A 26,451-nucleotide genomic window follows, 5' to 3' on the forward strand; every position below is an offset into this window, starting at 1 on the left:
CCCTGGCCTGACCCCACCCCACCCCCGCCTGGTTCGCAGGCTGGAAGGCGTGGCCGCACGGCCCCGGAGTGCCCCATTCAAAGGTTCTGCCGCCGCCAAGAGCGTCCTTCTCAGAATTTCATCCCGCGACCACGGACACCGTGTGACCTGCCGTGCCCATAGCACCGAGCTACGGGAAACCGTGAGCGCCTTCTACCGCCTCAACGTGCTGTGTATGTGTGCCAATCTCTTGGTTCCCTCCTTGATTACCACTCGAGTCTTCACCTTGACACTGTCCTTGAGCTCCATCCTAAACCTTCAAACTTTCCTGAACTTCATTCTGACCCTGGCCTTGCACCAACTCCTGTCCTGCCCAAACCCCGTCTTGCCTTTATCCTCTATCCTAATCCCTGACTATGACCCCCGCCTCCTGAACCCTCTTTAAACCTCTATCCTTAAACCTAAATCTGGCCTCTACCCTTTTCTTAAACTGGATCCTAACTTCTATCCTTAACCAAACCCCTAAGCTCAGTTTGGAACTTAATTGTTACTTTGTCCACCTTAAATCTAGTCCCAATCCCGCTTTTAACCCTTTACACCTGTACCTGATCTCAAATCCATCCCGGACCCTGATCTTAACAATTTTGACTCCCGGCGGCGCCACCTCCGCAGACCCTCCAGAGTTCCTGGGGGAGCAGGTGCTTGTGGTGACTGCAGTGGAGCAGGGCGAAGCACTGCTGCCAGTGTCGGTGTCTGCCAACCCGGCCCCAGAGGCCTTCAACTGGACCTTCCGGGGCTACCGCCTCAGCCCAGGTGTGGGAATGGGCATGGAGAGGGGTGCAGGTCTTTGGAAAGGGAGGGCCTAGCAGCCCTCTTATCCTGACCTCTCTCAGCTGGTGGCCCCCGGCATCGCATCCTGTCTGGTGGAGCACTCCAGCTATGGAATGTGACCCGCGCTGACGACGGCCTCTATCAGCTGCACTGCCAGAATTCGGAGGGCACCGCTGAAGCTCTAGTGCGGCTGGATGTACACTGTGAGCCCCTTCCCCCATCACCCTAGGAAACTAGGTAGCTCTGGGAGCCCCACCCATCATGGAAACCACACCTACCCAGGGAACTTTGCCCACTGTGGAATCTCCTTCTTGTGGAAGCTCCTCCCACCCAGGGATATTCACCCATCCTGGAAGCCTCTCACTCTGATCAACAGTGATGGAAACATGCTTACTCACTAGAGAGATCCTATGTGGAATCTGTCCAGATAGGGGACCAACCTACATGGGAGTTATTCCCACCAAGCCTACTGTGGAAGCCCCACCTCCACACAATTCTGGAAGTCTGGACCTACTCATGTCACCACAGAGGCACAGTAGAAAGTGAGAACAACCTCACTAACCCTGAGAACAACTCGAAGTTCTCCACATAAAGTGCAGACTGTGTCACACCCGTAACTTTCCTGGACACCTCTAAGATACCTCTCCCACCTGGGACCCCCTCCCACCTGGGATCCTCTCCCACCATGGCCTGTTGAGGCCCAAGTGCCTCCCCCAAACCCTGCCTCTTCCAGATGCTCCCACTATCCGAGCTCTTCAGGACCCCACTGAGGTGAATATTGGGGGTTCTGTGGATATAGTCTGCACTGTTGATGCCAACCCCATCCTTCCAGGGATGTTCAACTGGGAGAGATTGGTGAGAATCTAACCTTTGGTAAAAAGAGGTGGGGCTGGGAGATGTGGTTTCTTGACTGTGAGCCCCTTGGGAGGAGGAGTCACATCTACATGATCTTGTGTAACTATATACATGTCACAGCATGCTCAAGAATTAACTGTTGAATGGCAGATGAATGGATGCATGAGTGGATAGATAACCAGGTGAGTGAGTGGGCAGGTGGATGGATATACAGAATGATAGGTAAATGGGTGGATGAACAGTTAGATGGATGAGTGGATGGAATAACAGATGGACAAAGGGACAAATGAATGAATGGATAAATGGATTAAAGATGAATGACTAGATAATTGAATGAGAGAAATGAGTAGGTAAATGGATTAGATTAGAAAATAGATAGATAGAAGATAGATAGATAGATAGATAGATAGATAGATAGATAGATAGATAGAAAGAAAGAAAGAAAGAAAGATAGACAGACCATCAGTGTAAAGATATCTGTGAAAAAATGAAGGATCAATAAATGAATGGATGGTTGGTTGGAGAGCTAGATAAATAGGTAGCTGGATGAATCGATGAACAGATGCCTGTACTTATGAGTGGTACATGTATGAGTGAATAGATAGGGAGGATAGGTGGAGAGATGAAAGAGAGAATAGATGAATGGATTAAAGGAAGACAAATAGTTGGATTAATGAATGGATGAATGGATGGAAGGAGAGGTAGATGAATGGGTGGATAAGTGGATGAATTGGTGAATAGGTGGATGGTTAAATAGATGGATAGATAGGTGAATAAATGGCTCCATGCATGAATGGTTGGATAAATGGATGGATAGATAAATAGATGACAAGAGGAATTTTTTCTTTGCTAGCTTTGTAAAGAGTGATAGTGGCTGGGAAAATAAAACTACAGAAGGGATAATGGAGCTGGGGCAAAGACTGGGGGCCATCTCCCTGAATCTCGGGCCTCCAGGGAGAAGAGGAGGAGGACCAGAGCCTGGATAATATGGAGAAGATCTCAAAAGGGTCCACAGGGCGTCTTAGGATTCACAATGCCAAGTTGACTCAGGCTGGTGCCTACCAGTGCATTGTGGACAATGGGGTGCCACCTCCAGCCCGAGGGCTGGTCCGTCTTGTCATCAGATGTGAGTAACACTCATACCCCTGACTTCAGGGCCTGCCACTAAACCCACAATCCTTCTGCATACCTCATTTTGACTCCCAACCACTCCTAGTTGCTCCCCAGGTGGAACACCCCACTCCTTTAACTAAGGTGGCTGCAGCTGGAGACAGCACCAGTTCTGCCACCCTCCATTGTCGTGCCCGAGGTGTCCCCAACATTGTCTTCACTTGGACTAAAAATGGGGTCCCTCTGGATCTCCAGGATCCCAGGTGAGCCCAGGCTCAGCCAGGTAGCACTCCAGCCCCAACTCTGGTCCCCCAGCCCCAGTTACCCTCTCTGAATTTCTGCTGCAACTCCTCTCCAGGTACATGGAACACACATACCACCAAGGTGGAGTCCATAGCAGTCTCTTGACGATTGCCAATGTGTCTGCAGCCCAGGATTATGCCCTCTTCACATGCACAGCCACCAACCCCCTTGGTTCGGATCACACCAACATTCAACTCGTCAGCATCAGTATGGTGGGAGAAGGCTGTGAGGGTGTTGGGAGGGTGCTCCCTGGGTTAGTCCCCAAGTCTCCAGTTGGCATTGGCAGTGTTCCTGAAACCTGAGAAGTGTTTATAAGTAAGAATGGAGTTTTTGCCTGACCTGAAAATCCTAATGGAGACTGGATTTGCAAGGAAACCCACAACGAAGGGGAAAAAAGGAGGGAGATCTTATTGGCACAAGTAACTTAAAAGTAGATTTTCAGGAGTCGCTAGATCCAGGTTCAGCTGTTATCAAGAACTCTCCATCTGTTAGGTCTGATTTTCTCTATGTTGTCTTTATTCTAAGGCTTCTCATAGTGGGCTGTTATTCCTGGGGGAAATATAATTTTTTCTCTTCCTAACAGTGGTATAAAAGCACTAGAATTAAGATTCGTTGGCTCTACCTGGCTCCCAGCCCTGAATCAATCATGTGGTCAGGGGAATGCAATACTCTGGTTGTCCAGGCCTTGTCATATGTCCATCCTATAAGGGGTAGAGTCACTCCCATTGGGAGCCTGAAAATGTGGGCAAGTGTTTCTCCAAAGAATAATCAGAGTTCCGTAACCAAGAGAAATGAGGGGAATGGTTATAAGCACAAAAATTCCACTACAAGGAACATATTGTCGATCCTCATTATTTGTAGAGTCTTTATTTGCAAATTTGTCTATTTGCTAAAATTTATTTGTTACCCCCAAATCAATACTCATGCTGCTTTCTCAGTGGTTAGTGACATGCACAAAATGGGTGAAAAATTCGAGTCACCCAGTGAACACATTCTCAGCCTAAGTAGAACAAAGTCACATTCTGCTCTCTCGTTTCAGCACTCATACATAAATAAATGTGCTTTTCGAGGTCTATTTAGTGCTATATTTTTTTGTGCTTTTTGTTAGTGGTTTTGCTATTTAGAATGGCCCCCAAGCATAGAGCTGAAGTGCTGTCTGGTGTTCCTAACTGCAAGAAGGCTGTGATGTGCCTTATGGAGAAAATACTTCTGTTGGAAAAGGTTCGTTCAGGCATGAGTTATAGCACTATCAGCTATGAGTTTCATGTTAATGAATCAACAAGGTATATTACATAGGGTATCTTTAAACAGAAACAAACAAAACAAGATCATGTAGTGATGATTTGATAAAAATGTGACTACAGGCTTGTAGGAACCTAAGTCTGCATTTTCCCTAGAAGCAGTGGTTTGGTATTTGCTAATTCAGTATTCACAATGACTTTATAGAACATAACCACTATGAATAATGAGAATCGACTATATATTTAAAATCACTCTTAGTAATATCTGGAAGAAATCTTCCAGAATATTTTTGTATCCTCTGACTACTCTCTCTGTCCTTTTCCTTAAAGGCCGCCCTGATCCTCCATCAGGATTAAGGGTTATGAGCATGACCCCATACTCGGTGGGGCTGGAGTGGAAACCTGGCTTTGATGGGGGCTTGCCACAGAGGTTCCAAATCAGGTGGGTCCTTGTTAAGGCAGAAAGGGGTGGCAGCCAACAGGGCTGGGGCACCCACCTGAGTGATTGCCTTCCCTCTCATATAGGTATGAGGCTCTGGGGATCCCAGGGTTCCTCTACATGGATGTCCTACCACCCCAGGCCACCACCTTCACACTGACTGGGCTGCAGCCTTCTACGCGATACAGGGTCTGGCTACTGGCCAACAATGCCCTGGGGGACAGCGGACTAGCTGACAAGGGATCTCAGATCTCTATCACCACCCCAGGTGGGAAGGGACGGTCTTGGACAGTTTGCAGAGTTCTGCGGAGGACTTAAAGGGTGGTATGGTGAAGTCAGTACTATTAGTCCCTTTTTATAGATGAAGAAACTGAGGTCCAGAGAGGTTAAGCAATTGTCGAAGATCACACAGCTGGACGGGGATAGAGATGCGGTTGAAACTCAGACAGGTAAACTCCAGAGACTAGATTTGAGTCACTAAATTATACTATCTGAATGTAATTAGTGACACAAGGGAAGTTAGAAAAGAGTTTGAATTGAATGAAAATGAAAACCATGGGGTGCAGCTAAAGCAGTGCTTAGCAGGGAATTTGTAGCATTGAATGCACATATTAGATTTAAAAAGAAAAAAAGAAAAAAAGGCCTCGAATTAACACTATAAGTTTCCATCTTAAGAAACTAAAAAAAGAAGAGCAAATTAAACCCAGAGGAAACAGAAGGAAGGAAATAATTAAGGTAAGAGCAGAAACTGGCAAACTCAAAAACAGAAAAATAATAGAGTAAGATCAATAAAATTGAAAGCTATTGCTTTAAAAAATTAACAACATTTATAAAGTTAAGCTAGGTGAAAAAGAGAGAAGACACAAGTTAACCAATATCAGGAATGAAAGAGGGAACATTACATTAAGGGAATAATAAGGAAATATTATGAACAACTTTATGCTAATAAATTCAGCAACTTTGATGAAATGAACAAATTCTTTGAATATGAGTAATGAGAACGTTTAGGCTCTGATGGGCCCTGTAGTGTTGTGGTTAATCACAGAGCCTTGTTCAGACAAGCCTGGGTTCCACTTCCAGCTCTGTCAAGTCCTAGTTGTGAAACCTTAGGCAAGTTACTTAACCTCTTTGAGCCTCCGTTAAATTTCTTTGAGCCTCAGTTTCTAAAAATAGGGTATGCCTTAGTTTCTGAAAGTAAGGTCTATCTCAGACAGTTGTGAGGATTCAATGAGTTAATATATCTAAAGTGTTTAGAACAGGGTCCTGTATGAAGTAAGTGCTATGTAAGTACTAATTTTTAAGAAATGTCTCCTGCTCACCTTCACCTTCTGTTTACTTTGCCCCATGAAAGCACCCTCTTTCTGTCTTTCCTTTTCTGACAGAGCAGACTTTTACCCCATGGAAATAAGGACCCTTTTCCATCCCCACAATCTTCCTTTCTCTCCGTCCCCCCATTCCAGTCTTCCATTTAAGAACTAAAGCATAAAGTACTATACTCACTTCCCTTGTGCTAGAACTTATTCCCCTATTAAGGGATCCTGAGAGCCCAGCATCTTTTTTGGTTAATTTGAAAAATTAACAACTCAGGTTAAAAGAAACTCGCACACTATAAAGTACTCATCGATAATTAATTAATATTATTATAGACATTAACATGGCTATTAACAGTATCAGCAATTTCCAGCTCTTTTTGAAATATTCCTAAGGGGCAATAAGTCAGTTCCTATAAGTCTTGAAATAAGAGGAAAAATTTGATAGGAGACTGAGAAATATTTAAGGCTTATCCCAGATTCTTGGTGTTAGTTCACATTTTCTTTATCCACCCCCAGGTCTATACCAGCCTTCTGGAGAACCTGACTACCAGCTTCCCACAGAGCAACCTGCAGGCAAGTCCTCAATGCCCTGAAAACCCCTTTCTCCCCTGAGAATAGAAGTTTCTGGTCTCTAACACTGCCCCCTCCACCTATAGACACAGCCCCTTAAGACTTAGCTTGGTCCTTGTAGGCCCTCGCTCATTTCCTTAGTTCTTTCTCTTGTGTAGATGTGATCAATTTTTTCTCTTCCCAATTCATTTTAATTCTGAAAGAATTAGCTGATCTCATGCCATGTGCATAGCCTGTATCAGTTGGCTTTTGCTGCATAACAAACCACCCTAAACATGGGCAGTTATAACAACGAACATTATTTCTCGTGATTTAATGAGAGGCTGAACAGCTCTGGTCTGGCTACAGTCAGCTGGCAGCTCAGCTGAGACTGGTTGGTCCAGGATGGCCCCCTCTTCACGTGTCTGATGATCTGGCTCTTGGTTGGGACAATGGTGATAACTGGGCCACATGTCTCCCCTTAGAGGGCCTTAGTCTTGTTTACATGGAGGTGGGCACAGGAGTCCCAAGAGCAGCAAGAGAGGGCAATCTCCAATTTACAATCACCTTTTCAAGCTTCTGATTCTGTCACATTTGCTATTGTCTTAGTGGCTGAAGCAAGTGACATGGCTCAACCCAGAGTCGGTGTAGAAGGGGCTACTCAAGAGTATGGATACAGAGAGAAAATTGTGACCATTTTGCAAACAATTCCCTTCAGGGCCTGAGAAGAAGGTTGCAAATGATAGAAATTCCACTATTGTCAGCAATAAAGGAATTGCTTGGCTCTTGAAATTAAAAACTCCAAGTATGGCTGGATTTAGGTGCTCAGAATTTTCACCAAGGATCTACTTATCACTCTCTCAATTTGGCCTTCATCGCTGATGGCTTCCTTCTCGGTTTCCTTCATCAAGAGTACAAAGAAGTTCCACACACACCTCTAGCTTTCATTTCACATCTTAGCCTGTAGAGGTTAAGTGGATTAGCGTAAGTGTGCTGATAAAAATCCACCTGGGGTCAAATGCCAGTCTGTGAACCAATCACTGTGAAAAGAGGGATGGGTACTGTGTCTTCCATGGAGTTCTGAAGCACCATACAGACTGAGACCAGGGTAGTGGCTGTTTCCTCAAAGGGAAATGAGTGTTGTTAGAAAAAGATGGAGAATGGATGCTGAATGGATATAAACTTAGAGGGACTTAGTCTTGTCCTCAGGGATACATACAGCAGAGGAGTCTAATATTGTCTGGGATGTAAGTTTGTGTGAAGAAGTCATTTGAGATGATGTTAGAAGGGTGAATAGGAGTTGAGAAGAAAGGACATTTAAGAGCAGACATTTGACTATTCCAAGGCTTAGAGGTGTATTTGCCTCAGTGAATCTAGAAACAGCATGGTTAGTTAGTGAGGCTGGAGGGTCCAACATCTGAGTCTTTGTTTGATGGTCAAGACTGGAGATCAGAAGATGGTCAGAAGAGGCCAGATCACAGGTCCTGAATACTCAGATAAGAAGTTGAAGCTCCTGCCTGAGTCCCTACACAGAGAACCCTGCTCTAGGCCTAGAGCCAGTTGTTGTGGACTCACTGAAGTGGGTACCTTCCGCCCTCAGGCTCCTCGGAGCTGCCTCTGCTGTCTGTGCTGTTTGCTGTTGGGGGTCTTCTGCTGCTTTCTAATGCCTCCTGTGTCGGTAGATTCCTTTGGCAGCGGAGATTGAGGCGTCTTGCTGAGGGTGAGGAGACACTTGTCCTGCTGGGATGGAGGCCCAAGGGTGATGGGGATCCCTGGGGCTGCTGCACATTGAAGGTTTCCCAGGGCCAAGTAGACTTGAAGGGAGTGTCTCTGATCTCCTTTTTCTTACTTCTCTCAGGCATCTCAGAGAAGACAGAGGCAGGGTAAGCGGGGCAATTTTTCTGTAAGAAAGGCTCTAGGGGAGGTTTCGGGGTGACAGGCATCAAAAGGTCAACACCTAACTGCCCTCCATACTTCCACCCTGGAAGGTCAGAGGAGAGCCAGATCAAGAATGACTATGAGGAGAGCCAGTGGACTGGAGACCGGGACACTCGAAGCTCCACGGTGAGTGGGGGTGCTCCTGACAGCCCTGCTGATGGAACTGACAGTGACTAAAATTCTGCCATTAGATTTCGGTTAATCATTGCCTTTTCCAGGAAGTAGAGAGTCAGAGAATGAAAAACACTTTATCTGGTTTTTTTGTTTGTTTGTTTTTTTGTTTTTGGTGGGGATGGATGTTGACAGCTTAGCACAGCAGATGTAGAGCCATATTATCACTCCATGAAGGACTTCAGCCCCCAGCTGCCACCAATGCTGGAGGAGGTGTCTTATCCCCAAGGTGAGTTATGACCACATCAGAACTCCCTCCACTTATAGCTACCCCTGACATCTGCACTGGGTGCCCTGATCGTCCCTTCTTTCCACTCCAACTCCAGGTTTCACAGATCTTGAAGAGGAGGATATGGCCTTTCCTGGGCACCTTTATGATGAGGTGGAAAGACTGTATGCCCTGTCTGGGGCCTGGGGACACCTCTATGATGAAGTACAGATGGTGAGATTTATATCAGCGGAAGTCATTCATGGCTAGTGCCAGAAACCTGCATCCTACTGCTTATATTAGTCAGGGTAAACTAGCTGCTATCCCAGATAGGCCTGGCCATAACCCAGTGGCCTAAAGAAGACAGTCTATTTCTTTCTCACATAGCAGTCAGAGGTGAGTGGCTCTGCTGCATGTGGTTATTACAGAACCCAAGTTCTTTCCATTGTGGTCCTCTGCCATTCCTTAGCATATCGTCCAAGTTTACATGGATGGGCCAATTCACTGAGAGTTTCAACCAGTGGGAGAGGGAAAAAGAGTGTGAAGGAAGCACAACTCTGCCTTATGGTCTGGGCTTAGAAATTGTACACTCTACTCTACTGGTGAGAACGTAGCCACATGGTCACACCTAACTGCAAAGGAAGCTGAGAAATGTAGTCTAGCTTGGCAGCTATATGCCTCACTACAGTTCTGTTACTGTTGGATAGTTAGCCATCTCCACTATATTGGTTAATCAGAGATATAAAGAAAGAGTTTTTTTGCCCCCTCAGTTGAAAAGTCAAAGCATAAAATTGTCTTCAGGCCCACCCAGCTGGACTCAGAATTTCCTCCCTAAAGATGTCCCTAGAAAATCCAGGTTTCTATCTTATTAGATGAGAAACCTCAAAGAAAGAGAATGCCTTTTTCCCCAATATCTCCAAATCTCCATTGTTTATTGGTCTAGCTTGGGTCACATTCTCATCGCTGAACCCCTGAGGCAGGATAAGCTAATTGGACAGGTCTGGATCCGTGTCCACCCATGGCATCAGGGAGTAGGGACCAGGCCCACTCAATCTGCTGGACTGAGTGGAGAGGGACAGAACGCCCAGAGAGAAGTGAACATAGTGGCTGGGCAGGCAAAAACAACAGACAGGTATTTTGACCATCAACTACCCCCCACCAACTACCCACAGTAAGGGAGGTGGGGCAGAACCCCTGACTTTTGGTATGGCTTTGGCTAATGCTGGGCCAAGTATTTCTCCCGGTAACATTGTTCCAGATGGTGGAAATGAGCGTAAAATGCTGTCCGTGGTGCTGAACCATATGTGCCCTCTAAAGCACAGATGTAGTCTGCACACTTTTCCGGTAAAGGACCAGTAGATATTTTGGGCTTTGCAGGACATACTGTCATCAAAACTACTCAGCTCTGCCATTGTAGTGTAAAAACAGCCATAGTCAGTACATAGACAAATGAGTGCGGCTAAGTTCTAATAAAACTTTTTTTTGAACACTGAAATTCGAATTTCATATGTCACAAATATTATTCTTTTGATACTTTCCCAGTGGTTAAAAAATGTGAAAATGTTCTTAGCTCTTAGAAAGTACACAAACAGGTAGCAGACCATATTTGGACCATGGGCAAGTCTGCTCTAAAGTTTGCTGAGCTGAAAAAAATCATTTCTCCCAATATTAGGGCAAAGCACATCCCAAGTAAGGACCACTCTACATGGCATAATTTTTCTTTTCTATTTTGATGAGAAAATGTTTTGGAAATTCATAAGACTGATGGAATCATGACTCACATTCCACAATTTCCATAGCTGACATTGTGGCTTTTAAAAGTTTCATATTTCTGACATTTAAATTATTTTTCTGACAAGAAATCATGAGATATCTTGGGCTTGCTTAAAAATAGTCCAGTTAGTGTAGGTGGGAGATGAAAATATAAAGCTATAGATAAGTCAAGATTGACAAAGTGTTGATATTATTAAAGCTCAGCGATGGGTACATGCAGATTCAAGATAAGAATTCATTATAATCCCTATCTTCTTTGTGTATGTTGGAATTTCCCCATAATTGTAAGGTAAAACATTTTTTTCTGGGAAGTAAAGAGGGGTGCGTATCCTTAGAGCTTCAGTGATGACCCAAAGGACATCTCTCTATGGCTCTAACTCCACCTTTGTTTCTCGTCAGAGCCCCAGTGACCTCCACTGGTCTAAGGACAAGTATGAGGATCCAAGAGGAATCTATGATCAGGTGGCAGGAGATTTGGACACTGTGGAACCTGATTCTCTACCCTTTGAGCTGAGGGGACATCTGGTGTGAGAAGCTTCTCAACACCCTCTTCTTACACCTGCAGGACATAACATTCCAGTGGTCCTTTTCATTCTGGCCTGGGATGAGCTCGTTAAGTGAGCTCCAAAAGATACAAACGGACTGGACTTTTTCAGGAGAGGACATGGAGGGGTGTGTGTAAGTGACAAAAGATGATTTAAGCTGATGTCAAAATATCGAGAAGACTCCTCCTGGGATTGGCTTTGGAAACTAAACTTCTTTAAAGGGACACAGTGAATTGTAAAAGATATCTAATAAAAGTTGTTTTGAGAGTTTTATGCTTTTTAAATTAAATTTTCATAAGCAGGAAAAGGCATATTTAAAAACTCAGTTCATTTTGAGTTTAACTATATAGCTAATAAGAAGTGAAATTTCTGAACTATTGTTATGTCCTACTTGTTTTATTATTCTCTACAGTTATCTAAAACATGATGTATAAACTATGACACACATGTAAACATAAATAGACTCTATAGAAAATAAAATAGACTATCAAAATGAGCTAGGCACAAAATAATACAGACTATATGATTTCCCTTACAGAAATTCTAAAACAGACAGTTAATCTATGGTGACAGAGCAGATCAGTGTTGTCTGGGGGCTATGAGAAAGGAATTGACTGTGAAAGGGCTTGCGAGAATTTTGGAAGGGTGATGGAAGTGTTCTATATCATGACTGTTGTGGTGGTTACATGGCTATATAGATTTTTCAAAGATTGTTGAACTGTCCACTTGAGTTCATTTTATGGTACATAAGTTATATCTCAATAAAGATGACTTTAAAAACAGTCTCCACAATAAAGCAGCCCAGCAAGAGAATTCTTCTTCTTTGTATTGAATAGCAGGAAAAGAACTGAGAAATTTATTTCCATGGAGAACAGAATATAGTTAAGTATAATCTTTCTTTAGGTCTTCACTTCTACTTTATTAATGATATTATCAAAATTGTTTAGCTCAAATGCTTTCCTATATTTAGTTTTCATCACTATAAACCCAAAATAAGTTTTTACATCATGGCACTTGAATACACAAATCGGAAAGGTTCAAATTACTTCCCTTTAATTAAAAAACAATTCCATTCTTAAAAGTGCATTTCTAATTGTACATTTTTCTTTTCTAAGAAGAAACCTATAACATTTTGCTTCCACATTGGCTAAACAGGAAAGATGAATTTATTATCTCTTTTAACTGATAATTCCAGGGGAGTATTGGCTTCAAGCACTGTTGGATCCAGTATGGAAACAAAGCCATGAGGAGTCAACCTCTTTGTATCTCTTGGCATTGTTTTATCTGTGTTGACTTAATTCTCAGGTAGACTCTTCATTTGATAGACAAAGATGAGTACTTACAGGTCTAGGCTGGCATTCCACAAGCCCAGTAGCCGAAATGCCTCTTTTGCCAATACTTCTGGAAAATCCTGAAATTCATCAGTCCAGATTGGGTTTCATGCCCATCCCTGAACCAATCAGTGTGGGCAGGGCACAAAAAATGCTGATAATCCAGGTCCTGGGTTGTTCCACATCATGTAAATTATTTGAGTAAGGCTCTCCAAAGGAACTTCAGGCTGTTGTTGAGTCTTTGCATGTAATTCCTACTTCCTGTTTTTCATTGTCTGAATCCATGTAGCAGATATCTATTGCTTCTGTCTGACCAGAATCTAGTTCCTCTTAATTTATATAGATATTGTTGAATGAGACAAGTTCTTGATTACACCAAGCCCCTGGATCCAGCTGAACCTGAAGTCAGAGCTACTCTTGGACTTTAAATTCCCATCCCTGTTAAATCGACCCGAATGGTGTCTTCAGTTAGTTGCAACCATAAATTACCCTCTTCCTAAAGTCAGTTTGAATGTAGTTTTTAGTTAACTGATACAAAAATGAATAATTTACAAGGGGCAGAAACTCATTCAAACTAATAGAGCTAAAATATCATTTATATTATTAGTTACTAAGAGAAAAATAGTAATTTTACAGCGGAGGAAACCTGACAGATGTCATCTTAACCAAATGGTCAAAGTTAATTAACATTACCAGGCGTAGAACAAATTGACATCATGGGCCTCCTGATATAAAATTTTGAGGATACAACAGTATGTTAATGATATTCCTGACTAAAGTGCATAACTTAAATCTAATCATGAGGAAGATATTGAAATTGAGGGATATCTTAAAAATAACTGGTCTGTGATTTTCATATATGTCAAGGTCATGCAACACAAAAGAAGACTGAAGGATTGTTTCAGATTAAATGAGACTAAAGGGACATGAAAACTGAGGGCAACACATAATTTCTATAAAGAGTATTATGGGGACAACTGACAAAATTGAAAAAGAAATGTAGATGAAATAATAATATTGTATCAATGCTAACTCTATTGTACTACAGTTCTGTAAGAGAATGTTCTGAGGAAATGTGCGCTAATATATTTAGGGTAAAAGGGTATTGTGTTTTCAATCTACATTTGAACAATTGAAAAAAATAATATGTGTATAAATAATTTTATACACAGAGATAGAAAAAGATAAAACAAATGTGATAAAATGCTGACATTTGGAGAACATGAGTGAAGTCTATTGGAATTTTTTCGTATCATTCTTAGAACATTTCTGCAGATCTGAAATTGTCAAAACAAAAGTTATTTTAAAAATGTAGTCTAAGGGTTCATAACAATGTCATAGAAGCAAAAAATAGGAAGTACAGCTGGATCTCATGGGTTGTGTAAATCTTTCATTGGTCACACCATCTTCTTGTCTGCAACCCTAAACAGATTTCTTCCATTCTCCTATTGTAGATACTTAGCTTCCCTCCTTGTCCATAATTATTGCTTGGACATAATTATGTAGCACTTGAATACGCAAATTGAGAATTATTTGTGTATTTCCCTTTAATTAAAAAACCATTCCATTCTTAAAAGTGCATTTTAATTGCGCATTTTTCTTTTCTAAGAAGAGATACAGAGAGGTTGACTCCTCATGGCTTTGTTTCCGTACTGGATCCAACAGTGCTTGTCCATAATTAATGCTTGGACTGCCCAAGTTCTAGAGCACCTTGAAGCCCAGTACCACACAGTTGCTTGACTCTAAAATGTAATGCCTATATTCCAAATTTCAGACAGGACAAATTGGATTGGCCCAAGTTGGGTTAAGAAAAAGAAATCATATAGGAAATGAAGAATATCTAGAACTGGATGAAAATGAAAATACTACCCATCAAAACCTGTGGGGAGTATTAAAAACAGTGCTTTGAGGGAAATTTATACTCTTAAATAATTATGCTAGAAAAAGAGAAAGTTCCAAAGTCATGAATTGACTATCTTAATAAACTAGAAAAAGAACCATAGAATAAATTCCCCAATAGTTCACAGAATAATAAAATGAAATAAATTAATAAAAAATGTAAAATAGAAATTCTTTTTTAAAAAGCCAACACCATGTTCTCTGAAAGTAATAAAACATACAAATCTGATGACAGTAAAAAAGAAAGTCATCAAGGTTATGAATGAAAAGGGCAAGGTAGCTATGAAAAGCAAGGATTAAAAGGAAAGTAAGAGCTTTCAGTCCTAAACTTTTTTTGTGATACTAAAGCAAGCTCAGAGATTGTGTGGTGTGTGCGTGCATGTGTGTGTGTGTGTGCGTGCGTGCGTACGTGTGTGTGTGTGTTGCGTGGGGAGCCATAACAACTCCAAGGTGAGGTGTAAGAGGCCAAGTAGAGTGAGGGGTATGCACAGGAGGGCTGCCCAGTGCAGGTTGTTAGAGTCTTAGTGTAGTGAAAAAGACCGGTATCAGGACAAGGGTAGCAGCAACAATGTGAGATCAGTTACATACAGAGGAATTGATAAACGAAATAAATATATTAATGATAACCAGATTGCTCACTATCAGAGAAGGGGCTTTGCATGGACCAGAATGCATCATGAACCAAGGATTGCAAATTGATGCAGCCACTATGGAAAACAGTTTGGAGCTTCCTCAAATAATTAAAAACAGAATTGCCTTATAACCCAACAATTCAACTTCTGAGTATGTATCTAAAGAAATCTAAAACACTAATTCAAAAAGATATACGAATGCCTATGTTCACTGCAGTGCAATTTACAATAGCCAAGATATGGAAGCAACCTATGTGCTCATCAATAGACAATTGAATAAAGAAGAGGTGGTACATATATACAATGGAATATTACTCAGCCATAAAAATGAAATCTTACCATTTGAGAAAGCATAAATGGGCCTAGACATTATTATGCTAAGTGAAATAAGCATAATAAGATAAAGACAAATATATGATGTCACTTATACATGGACTCTAAAGAACAAAATAAATGAACAAACAAAACAGAAACAGACTCATAGGTACAGAGAACAAACTGATGGTTGCAGATGGAAGGAGGGTTGGGCGGCTGCATGAAAAAAGTGAAGGTGTTAAAAAGTGCACATCGGTAGTTACAAAATAGTCACGGGCATATAAAGTACAACATAAGGAATATGGTCAATAACGTTGTAATGACTATGTATGGGTCCAGGTGGGTACTAGACTAATCAGGAGAATCAACTCATAAACTACATGAATGTCTAACCACTATGCTGTACACCTGAAACTAATTTAAAATAATGTTGAATGTCAACTATAATTGAAAAATCAAAAATAAAATATCAAAAATAAAAATAATAAAATATGGCATAGGAAATATAGCCAATAATATTGTAATAACTGTGTATGGTGTCAGGGGGGTACGAGGGTTCCTTTTTCTTCAAGTCCTTACCAACACTGCTGCTTCTTGATTTATTCGTGATAACCATTCTGACAGTGTGAGGTGATATCTCATTGTGGTTTCAATTTGCATTTCTTTGATGATTAGTGACCTCGAGCATCTCTTCAAATGTCTATTGGCCGTCTGTATGTCCTCTTTGGAAAAATGTCTATTCAAGTCCTCTGCCTATCCCTATGCTGTACTTTACATCCCAATGACTATTTTATATCTGCCAGTTTGTATTTCTGAATCTCTTCACCTTTTCCATGCAGTCCCCCAAACTCCCTACCATCCGGCTACCATCAGTTTCTTCTCTGTATCTATGAGTTTGTTTCTGTCACAAACATAAATCGAATCAAAGAAATAAGACTCCAAAGGAAACATATCGTATAATTTCATCTACTTAAAGTTAAAAACAGGCAAAACTAATTTGTGGCACTAGCAGTCAAGAGTGGTCATTTTTGGGAGAGAGAGAGAGTGATTGCAATAGGGCACAAGGAGGACTTCAAGGGGACTGATAATATCGTTTCTTGACCTGGGTGCTAGTTACACAGGTATTGTCACTTTCTGAAAACTTGTCAGACTGAACACTTGTAATATGGGCACATTTCTTTTATTATTATAATACACATCATCTCATTTATTCTTCACAAAACCGTATGAGGTAAAGATTACCCTCTCCATTTGACTGACAAGGAAACAGTCTCAGAGAAGTTAATTAACACACTTAAGGTCATTATCTATTTAAATAGCAGACCCAGATTGAAAACTAGATCTGTCTGATTCCAGAAACCATGCTCTGTTTAGGCCAAGATGTTTCTTTTTAAGTTACTTATCCAAAATCACATGATGAGGGATAATGGAACTGGATTCAAAACTCAGTGTGGGTGCACTGGATCAGGTTTGAACAGGATCCCCAAATAAAGTCCAACACAACAGCTTCTAACACTAACCAACGACGTCCTAAATTTTTTTCTGTCTTTTATTGTTAGTCCTGATTTATTCCACATACTCAATATCTTAACTAAATTACAGATTTGCTTTCTCTTGAAACCTGTAAAACTGAGAAGGACGGGGGCACATTTCTTTTTGTGTGTCATACATCATTAAAACTTTACATTATATCTCATAGGTGGCATTATGTTTGAAATTGTGGTTTTCCGATATGGTGAACGGCCTTTGGTATCCTACTGAACAATAAAATTTTTTTCGTTCTATTTATACCATAGTTTCATTTCAGAAAAAGTCACTATATTGTCACTTAATATAACACGCAACCATGTCGTGCGTGTATGCGTGTTATATTAAGAATTTCATATAATTATAAAACAATTATTACCCACATGGGTGCCTTTAAGGACATTTTCAAGTTGTTCAGGACGCGGAGGCAGTGTCCCGCATTTCTGGTCTCTGACCTCTAAAAGTGTAGCGCCCTCCAATCAATGTGGCAACCAATAACGTTTGCGCAAATTTCCATGCTCCCACCAGGGGGCGGTACCGCCCCGTTTGAGAAGAGCCAATTTAGTCCGAGATTCTAAATAAGCGGTCGTATACTTTGGGTCTGGAGCTCAGCAGAAAGGTCTGTGCTAGAGATAAGAATTCCAGTGGTGGTAAGAGTGTCCTCTGCACGTAAGTGATCACCAAGCCCCGATATTAAAAGCTAAGTAGCTGTGCAGGGCATGGGGGCATAGAGGACGCAGGAGCACAGTGTGCGGAGGGATTTTCCCAAAATCGTTGCTGGAGAATAACTGTCGAAGCATGAATTGAGGCCAGTGAAATGTGCAACGACAAATCACGATGGTCATCTTATGGTATTTGTACTTTATCCTGTGGGTAACAGGAAGCCATTGAATGCTTGAAACAACAACAGACAGCATTTATGAGCTGTTTCCATATGCCAATCCCTATTCTAAGTTCTTTTTATGTTTTCTCTCCCGGAACCATCAAAACCATTCATGAGCCCAGTTAGTCTGTTATCCAATGCCCATTCACCCTTTTCCATGGAGAGTCTTTGGAAGCAGCAATGCCTAGTCCCCCACTTCAGCTAGGCTTTGTGTGTCGTATCTAGCCCACCCTACTTGGAGCTCCACGGATAGGCGTATCACTTAGATCTGTGATCAGCTTAGAGTCATCAGGTGACTCAGTCAGAACTAATGAAAGGACTCTGACCCCACAGCTGTTCTCCCACTTAGAACTCTGCCTCTGTGCCAATATTCAAACCTTTTCTCCTCTCACCACAAAATGGATAATCACTCACAGAAGGACCATCTGGGAACATTATTCAAGAACCTTCCATAGCTGCTGCTGAGCAGCAGCCTATTGTAGTTCTGTCGGTTCTGCCAGGCACTTAACATCCCCCCCCTAGTCTCTCTCCTTCCCAAACTGTCAGTTTCAACTTTACTTTCCCCCAGTTCTAGTTTGTGCTTCAGGTAAGTTAGAAGTAATGTTTTTCTCCTCTGTGAACCATAGTTATTTCTACCTCCTTGCCTTTAATTTACTTGTGATCTCAACCTGGGATTCTCAACCTTTTTTTCAATAAGAATTTGTGGGGTGTCTATTCCATGCTATTGTTTAAAAAAATGATTAAAGAAGACAATTTAGATGATACAAACAAACTTTAATACTTCATGAGGTGGACGGTCTCCTTTCGGAGAACTGCAAAATGGGCCAGAAGGCAAGAAGCTTTTATAGGATAAAGAATGAAGAACAAGAAAGGGACAAGTAGAAAATATCTGATTGGCTGGGGCCACACGGGCAACCTCGTTTGGGATGAGAAGGCCTATAGGGGGTTTGGTGTTTGGGGATTGCCTGATTGGATATACTGCGTTCCTGGTCAGACACAGCATTTGCAGGGACATAAAAGATAACTAAGTTTTGGTTGGCTGATGTGGCACCCCAGGCACGAGTGGCTCCATTTTGGGCCTAGAGATTTATTTCAACACTATACTCCATAGGATGCGGAAACAGAGAATAGATCTAGTTATCTTTGGTGTTGTACAATTTCATTTTGATGTGTTTAGGCATGAATTTCTTTTTATTTATCTAGTTTAGGAGATGCTTGGTTCTTAGAACTGTGGATTCATGTTTTTCGTCAGTTTGGGGAAATTCTCAGCCATTATTTCTTCAAGGATTGCCTTTCCTACATTCTCTCTTATTTCTGTTTTGGGGACTTTTGTTAGATATTTGATGTTTCTTACTTCTATTTCATATATTTATCTCTTTTTCCCCTTTTGCTGTGTAATTTTCTGACTTATCTTTCAGTTCAATAGTTCTATCTTCAGCTATGCCTGGTACACTGAGTTTTTAATTTTCGTTTCAGGAATCACCTTTATTATATTTTTTATTTCTGGAAGTTTCACCTTTCTTTTAATTTTTCAAATCCACTTTTTCATTCCTGATATTCTCTTGTTGTTTGCTTATATTTATGGTTGTGTATTTTATTTCTTTAAATATTTTACAGAGTTTATAGTCTGATTTTGACAATTCCAGTATCCGAAATTTTTTCAGGTCTGAATCTTGGTTTGTTATGACATTGTATTTTTCAAAGATGGCCACAACAAGATTCACTTCTCTTACGATGTGGCTTGACACTATCCACTGGAAGATAAGATAGAATCTGTATTCCCAGTTTGATCTGGGCGGGTTTATGACTGTGGCAGAAGTGATACTGTGTGACTTCCAAGAGTAGGTTATAAAAGGCAATAAAACTTCTTCCTGGTTCCCTTAGGATGCTCACTCTAAGAACTTGACCATCATGCTGTACAGAAACCCAAGTACCTATAGAGAAGAACCGAGGCCCCCAGCCCATAGTGTTGACTGAGATTCCAGCCAACTAGCCAGTAACAAGTTGTCAGGTACATGAGTATAGCATCTTGAAAGTGCCTCCTCTAGTGTCAAGTTGAGCCGCCCCTGTTCTGTTCTATACTACATAGAACAGAAACAAGATAGCTAGACTGAGCCCTGCAGAAATTGCCAATTTGTAAGCAAAATAAATTATTGCTGTTCTTTTAAGCCATCAGGTTTACTAAGGGTAATTTATTTTGTAGCAGTAGATAACTGGAGCAGTTGCTTCTGCTGACTCTCACTCATGGTGGCTTACTTTCTTGCGTGCTTGGTGATTGCGAGCTTAGTTACCGGGAGTCCTGAAAACTTAAATTGGGAAAACCTTCCTTTAGACAGGGTTTGTTTCTGGTTCTGGTGGTACTTAAGGGACACTATTGACCTGAGTCCGTCTCAGTCCCTCTCAGGGTCTTGGTTTAACTTGAGAGTACCAAGGCCAGGTTCTCCATCTCACCAATAGCTCAAGACTCAGCATCTCAATAGCAATGCTATTATGACCGACCACTCTCAGGGAGACTCCACCTCTCCCGCAGTCCCATTCTACCCTTTGCCAGATCATGACTTTTTTGAGGAGGTGATTCTGGTAGCCTCAAGATGACAATGACTCAAGAAGTGGGTCTTATCCATAATCTACTTGTATTGCCATATGAAGGAATCTCCAAATCCCTTGTCCATAGCAAATCCCCCCCCAAAAAAACCCATTAAATCATTCATTCAGCAAAAAAATCATTAAATCATTCATTCAGCAAAAATTAAGTCCTGTGCTAATCAATGGGAATTAGCATCCCTGGCTTCAGTACACTATATGTGTTGTAATGCATTGTTGCTGGGAGAACTAGGTGCTGTTTACTTGACTCTACTGGGAAAGGACAACTGGATGCTTCTGCTTGGCATCTCCTGGACCCTATGCTCCTCTTCCCTTTGATATTTTCAATCTATATCCTTTCGGTGTAATAAACCATACCCATGAGTAAAAAAAGCTTTTCTGAGTTCTGTGAATCCCTCTAGTGACTCAGTGAACCTGAGGTGGTTTTCGGGATCCCCAGACATGAGGGTGCTTAATGGTATATATCTCACCAGGAGCACAGACACAAATGAGACTGTGCATACACAGCATGTAATGATCACAGCCAGTACTTACTGAGCCCATATTGCGTACTAGGCTGTGTGTGTCCCTGAACTCATTGGATCCTCATAACAACCTTGTGAGACTGATACTATGATTACTTTTTAATTCTCATCCTTCAACCCATGATTAACTTTTTACTTTTTATTGTGATATGTATTTTACATTCACAGAGTATAAAATATAGATGTATAGCTTTAAAAAATACTTATGTGAACAACTGTGAATCATCATCATTTAAGAAAAAAAGAACATAGAAACCTTCATGAGTCACTACCCAGTGACAACTCCTCCCATCCCCTGAGGTAACTACCTCTCTGGCTTTTGTAATAATCATTTTCTTGCTCACCTTTTCTTTAAAGTTGGACCATCCATGTATGTATGTATCTCCAATACTTTATTGCTTTATTTAATTTCCCTGCTTTCAAGTTTATTGAATGGAATAATACAGCATGTCCTTGGTGCCTGGCTTCTTTCACTCAACATTATGTTTGTGAGGTTTGTCCATATGGTTTGTTCTTTTTTCATTGCTTTATAGTATTTTGTTGTATAAATATACCACAATATATTTATACATTCTCCAGTCAATGAACAGTTAGGTGACTCCCATTTGGAGCTATTACAAACGTTGCTGCTATGAACATTCCTTCCTCTACATATTCCCTGAAGCCCATGTTCAAGTTCTCTAGGATATATACTTAGCATGGAACAGCTGGGTTAGAGGTTTAGGTATTTTCCAATTTATTCAATAACACTGCACTTTCCCCCATTTTATGATGAAGGAATTGCAACAAGAGAGGTCAAGTAACTTTCCCAAGATCACGAAGTCAAACTGCCTTGAAACCAGAGGTCCTTTCTCCCAGAGCCCTGCTCTCACTTAGCACCCACTGTCACATGTTCGTGAGCTGTTATGCTGAGGGTTGTCCTTTCCTGTCCCCGTTATTCTGAACTCTGTCCTTATCAGTTGATAATTAACTGACCTCCAAGGAGCCTGTGATCCTAAAGATTTGCCTTTTCCTGGCAACTGCCTGGTTAATGAGTCACTGCCCCTGGCCAGGCAAGGGGCACCGGTAGCTCTGCTACTTCCAAAGCCCCTTTACTTGGCGTGGTGAGGGATTCATGATGCTCTGGACCTGTCGAGTGCTCTATTCCCAGGCTGGCCCCTCTGCTGGGGCCTGGCAGCCCTTGAGCTTTGATGGTGCGGCCTTCCGCCTCAAGGGCACAGGAGAACTGACACGGGCTTTGCTAGTGCTACGGCTGTGTGCCTGGCCCCCTCTGGTCACCCACGGCCTGGTGGTGAGCAGTGACCCTGGGGCCTCGTCTAAGGGCTCCCCAAGGTCCAGTTTTGAGCTCTCACTCCTTGTCACCCCAGCTCCAGGCCTGGTCTCAGCGACTCCTGGGCTCCCGGCTCTCAGGCGCGCTTCTCCGAGCATCTGTCTATGGGCAGTTTGTGGCTGGTGAGACCGCAGAGGAGGTGAGGGGCTGTGTCCAACAGCTCCAGACTCTAGGCCTCCGGCCCCTGCTGGCAGTGCCTACTGAGGAGGAGCCAGACTCAGCTGTCAAGACTGGGTGAGTAAACATAGCCACCTTATGGGCCATCACAGTCTATACATGCCTAGTCCCTGGCTTGTCATGGGCGGTTATATTAAAAATGTTTTAAAAGACTGGGTGAGTAAGGGGCCAGGGCCCTGGGAGGTCGGGAGGATGGCAGAAAAGGGTTAGTGGGCTCCAGGGCCTGATGCCTTCTGGCTGGGCAGTGAGGCCTGGTATGAGGGAAACCTCAGTGCGATGCTGCGGTGTGTGGACCTGTCACGAGGCCTCCTGGAGACCCCTGGCCCAACTGGGAACATCCTCATGCAATTGAAGGTGACGGCGCTGACCAGCTCTCGGCTCTGTGTAAGGGATGGGCAGGATGTGGGAGGAGGGTGTGGTTGCCTACCAGGTCCCTCTCATTACCCCACCCACCACTCCGTTCCAGAAAGAGCTAACTTCGTGGGTCAGAAGGCCCGGAGCTCCCTCGGAGCTGAGCCCTGAGAGGCTGGCAGAAGCCATGGACTCTGGCCGGGTAAGGATCTCAGACTGGGGGAGAAATTAATGGTTGGTGGGGAATGTCAGGGGAGCAGAGTCCCCTGGACTTGTATGTAGCAGAAGCCTGCAAATAGAATGTTCAAACTATTTAACTACCACTACTTTCCAGGCTCAGAACAATCAGAATAAATGTGTGTCTATAGCCCTGGGGCATTGTTGGAATGGACAGTCTATGGGTCATCTGGGGGTTCTAGGGAAGGAGCCTGGGGGTTGAGAGCTCTGAAGAGTGATTGAGAAAGAAGATTTTTATCAACAGGAAGAAAGTATATCAATATTTTATCAATCTACTCAGCTATGCTAGTGTGTGCTGGATGGCTGGGAATTGTGATTAGACCAATGAGGTTCAGTTTAATCATTCATTCATCCATCCATTCATTCATTTTTTCATTCCTTTTTATTTCTATGTCCTATTTCTACACTATCTGCCATTGGCACCCACTTCATCCTGTATAATATATATCTCTTTATTATTGTGATTTTGTTTTGCCAAGTGTATACTGTTTAGGGGCATATTTTTCTGATGTTTCACTGTGAAAATATTCAAGCATACAGAAAAGTTTAAAGAATTTTACTGTGAACACCTGTATACCTGCCACTGTTAACATTTAACTATACTTGCTTTAAATCATATCTGTCCTTCTATCCATTGCTCCGTCCATCCATAAATACATCTTATTTTTTGATGCATTTCAAAGTAAGTTGCAAACAACAGTACACTTCCCTCCAAATGCTTCAGAATGCATATCACTAATTAGAACTTGATAATTATTTACAGCACTTTATTTCTTTTCAGGTAAAATTTCCATATGATGAAATGCACAAATTGTAAATGTACCATTCTATGAGTTTTCACATATTCACATACCGGAGCAATTCAAATCCCTATCAAGATATAGAACATTTCCATCACTGCAGAAAATTCCCTTGTGTCCTTTTCTGTCAATCTGAGGGGTACGTTTTAAGATGTACAAAAATAGTGTTATGCTATCTATTTCATTCCATTTCATGCTTTTTCCAATAAACAGTCAGATCACAAGGTCCATTCAAGCGTCTTTGTGAACAGCTAATCCATTGGTTGCAGTTGCTGCTTCTATCCATGTGGTTTACCTCCTGTGGGATGGACACCTGGGTGGCCTCCAAGTCTCCACCATCCCAAACAATTTTGTAGGGGCATGCTGATGGGTTTGATTTTTTTTTTTATCTTGATTTTTTTTTTTAATCTGTAATTTTTTAAATGTGTCACAAAACACAAGAAGCAGGATTTAGTGTTTTAGAGAATCAGTTTTGGAATCTAACAAGTTTTACCATTTTAGTTTTAGTTTAGTCACATGAAGAGAGTGCTACCAACTCCTTCCCAGGGCAGCTTTAAGGATTAAAGCCCCTGCCCAGCTGGTGTCTGACGTTGCAAGGAACAGAGGGACCTTCCTCTTTCTTACGTCACATACTTCCCTTGGTTTCCCCAATACCATCACACCTGGATTTCCTTTTCCATCGCTGCTGGCTCATTCTTGGTCTTTGTTAGGTTTTTCTCTGCCTGTCTCTTAAATATGGGGTCCTGTCTCTCTTCTTACCCCTTACTCCCTTCAAAAGGCTTTCTCACCTGCCCCTACAGCCTCAGTTTCCCCACGCAGCACTAATGATGCCCATGTTTCTGTCTCAAGCCCCAGCCTTTCCCCTGAGCCTCCTGGGCATCTCCCAGGTCTCCCACACCTGCTGGGTCCCACACTGGCCTCTGTGTCTCCCTAGACTTGCCTCTCCGTCCTGTCTCCACCTCAGAGGCAGCCCTACTACCCTTCATCTCAGATCTGAGTCCCCACCCATCCTTGCTCTCCACATCCTCTGCTTCCACAGCACGATTCATGATTCCAGTTCACTTCCATATTCCCAGCCCCTGGTACCTAGACAAGATTTATGTCAAATCAATGAATGAGTGAATGAATGAAGCAAGTGATTTTTAAACAATAAATTAATAGTGGAGAACTTATCACAACGTGCCACTCACTGTCCTAAGTGTTTTTTAAAGTAGTCCCCTCTTATCTGAGGTTTTGCTTTCCAGTTTCAGTTACCTGGAGTCAACTGTGGTCTGAAACTATTAAAGGGAACAGTTTAGAAATAAACAATTCATAAGTTTTAAATTGTGCACCATTCTGAGTAACTTGAAATCTCACACTGTCCCACTCTGACCCACTGGAATGTGTTTCATCCCTTCATCCAGCATGTCCACGCTGTATACGCTACCCACTGGTTAGCCGCCTAGTAGCCTTCTCAGGTGTTGCAGTTCGCTCTGCCTGTGTTCTGGTAACCCTTATTTTACTTAACAATGGCCCCAAAGTGCAAGAGGAGTGATGCCGGCGATTCAGATATGCCATGCCAAAGAGAAGCCGTAAAGTGCTTCCTTTAAGAGAAAAGGTACGAATGCATAGGAAAAACCATAGCATATATAGGGTTCAGTGATTGTCCGTGGTTTCAGGCAACCACTTGAGGGTCTTGGTTTGTATTCCCCTCGGGTAAAAGGGGACTACCATTACACGTTCCAGGGAGACATTTACTCTCTGCCTGTGAGTGGTTGTTTAAGGTGGTGGTCAAGAATCCAGGCTTTGGAGAAGCTGAAGTTCAAATCCCAGGTCTAGTTAGTTGTGTGACTTTAGACAAATAATTTGACCTCTCTGTGCCTCAGTTTTCCCCTCTGTAAAATGGGGGTGATAACAGTCCCTACTTCGGAGGGTGGTGAAGAGTACAAGAGTTAATAATTTGGTGAGTACCTGAAATAGCACCTGGCACCGAATAGGCCCTCTATGAGGGTGGCCATTATATATAAGGAGCTCCGCCAGCTGCTAACACCCCCAGAACTACCCCCAAGACTATGCCCCAAGCCAAGGGGAGACAATTCTCTGATTGGAGAAAAGTAGGTGCCCCCAGCTCTTCTTCCTCCTGGAGACAGTTTTCTCCCTCAGAATGGGGGTGGGTGCCATGTTCAAACCAACCTGCCCTCAGGGGGAGTTCAATTAGCAAGCCTAGTCCTGCTTCATCCATATTGACCCTGTTAGATAAAATAAAATTTAAGTCCCACCTGTTCCTCTTTCTTTAACTTCCCAGAAAGTTATTTGGACACAGCTGGACATCTTGGTTACCAGCAGCTCTCACTGATCCTTTGGATCCCCATAACAAGACTGTGAGTTAGAGACAGTTATGATTTCCACATTATGAATTTTCTAAATGTTCGTTAGCCATCGGCCGTATCCCAAGTGCTGTGCTGGGGGTGGAGAAGACGATGAACAGGAAAAACTCCCTGCCCGCCAGGCACTCACTTGCTAGTCAGGGAGGGACAAGAGACAATAAGGAAAACCAAAGCCAGTGTGTGACAAGTATAAATAAGCATTGTAGGGGAAAATAAGGTT

The 26,451-nt window shown here is 42.4% G+C and overlaps 2 protein-coding genes across 2 annotated transcripts in view; both read left to right on the top strand.

Annotated features, from left to right (window-relative positions):
• Positions 1 to 11,241, top strand: part of NPHS1 (NPHS1, nephrin) — a 16,892-nt gene extending 5,651 nt beyond the window's left edge. Inside the window, exons 14-29 of the mRNA XM_006905959.2 lie at positions 40 to 212; positions 652 to 792; positions 873 to 1,013; positions 1,544 to 1,665; positions 2,620 to 2,791; positions 2,882 to 3,038; positions 3,134 to 3,285; positions 4,650 to 4,761; positions 4,845 to 5,026; positions 6,588 to 6,644; positions 8,221 to 8,340; positions 8,479 to 8,503; positions 8,609 to 8,684; positions 8,865 to 8,958; positions 9,056 to 9,171; positions 11,110 to 11,241. Of these exons, the coding sequence (XP_006906021.1) occupies positions 40 to 212; positions 652 to 792; positions 873 to 1,013; positions 1,544 to 1,665; positions 2,620 to 2,791; positions 2,882 to 3,038; positions 3,134 to 3,285; positions 4,650 to 4,761; positions 4,845 to 5,026; positions 6,588 to 6,644; positions 8,221 to 8,340; positions 8,479 to 8,503; positions 8,609 to 8,684; positions 8,865 to 8,958; positions 9,056 to 9,171; positions 11,110 to 11,241 (1,972 nt within the window). The remainder of the gene's footprint in view (positions 1 to 39; positions 213 to 651; positions 793 to 872; positions 1,014 to 1,543; positions 1,666 to 2,619; positions 2,792 to 2,881; positions 3,039 to 3,133; positions 3,286 to 4,649; positions 4,762 to 4,844; positions 5,027 to 6,587; positions 6,645 to 8,220; positions 8,341 to 8,478; positions 8,504 to 8,608; positions 8,685 to 8,864; positions 8,959 to 9,055; positions 9,172 to 11,109) is intronic.
• Positions 11,242 to 22,066: 10,825 nt separating this feature from the next.
• The window catches only part of PRODH2 (proline dehydrogenase 2), an 11,073-nt gene continuing 6,688 nt past the window's right edge, over positions 22,067 to 26,451 (top strand). The window contains exons 1-4 of the mRNA XM_015598729.2: positions 22,067 to 22,261; positions 22,338 to 22,534; positions 22,723 to 22,861; positions 22,944 to 23,030. Of these exons, the coding sequence (XP_015454215.1) occupies positions 22,085 to 22,261; positions 22,338 to 22,534; positions 22,723 to 22,861; positions 22,944 to 23,030 (600 nt within the window). The 5' untranslated portion in view covers positions 22,067 to 22,084. The remainder of the gene's footprint in view (positions 22,262 to 22,337; positions 22,535 to 22,722; positions 22,862 to 22,943; positions 23,031 to 26,451) is intronic.

Source organism: Pteropus alecto, unplaced genomic scaffold (assembly GCF_000325575.1).
Source record: "Pteropus alecto unplaced genomic scaffold, ASM32557v1 scaffold281, whole genome shotgun sequence".
Taxonomy (NCBI): Eukaryota; Metazoa; Chordata; class Mammalia; order Chiroptera; family Pteropodidae; genus Pteropus; species Pteropus alecto.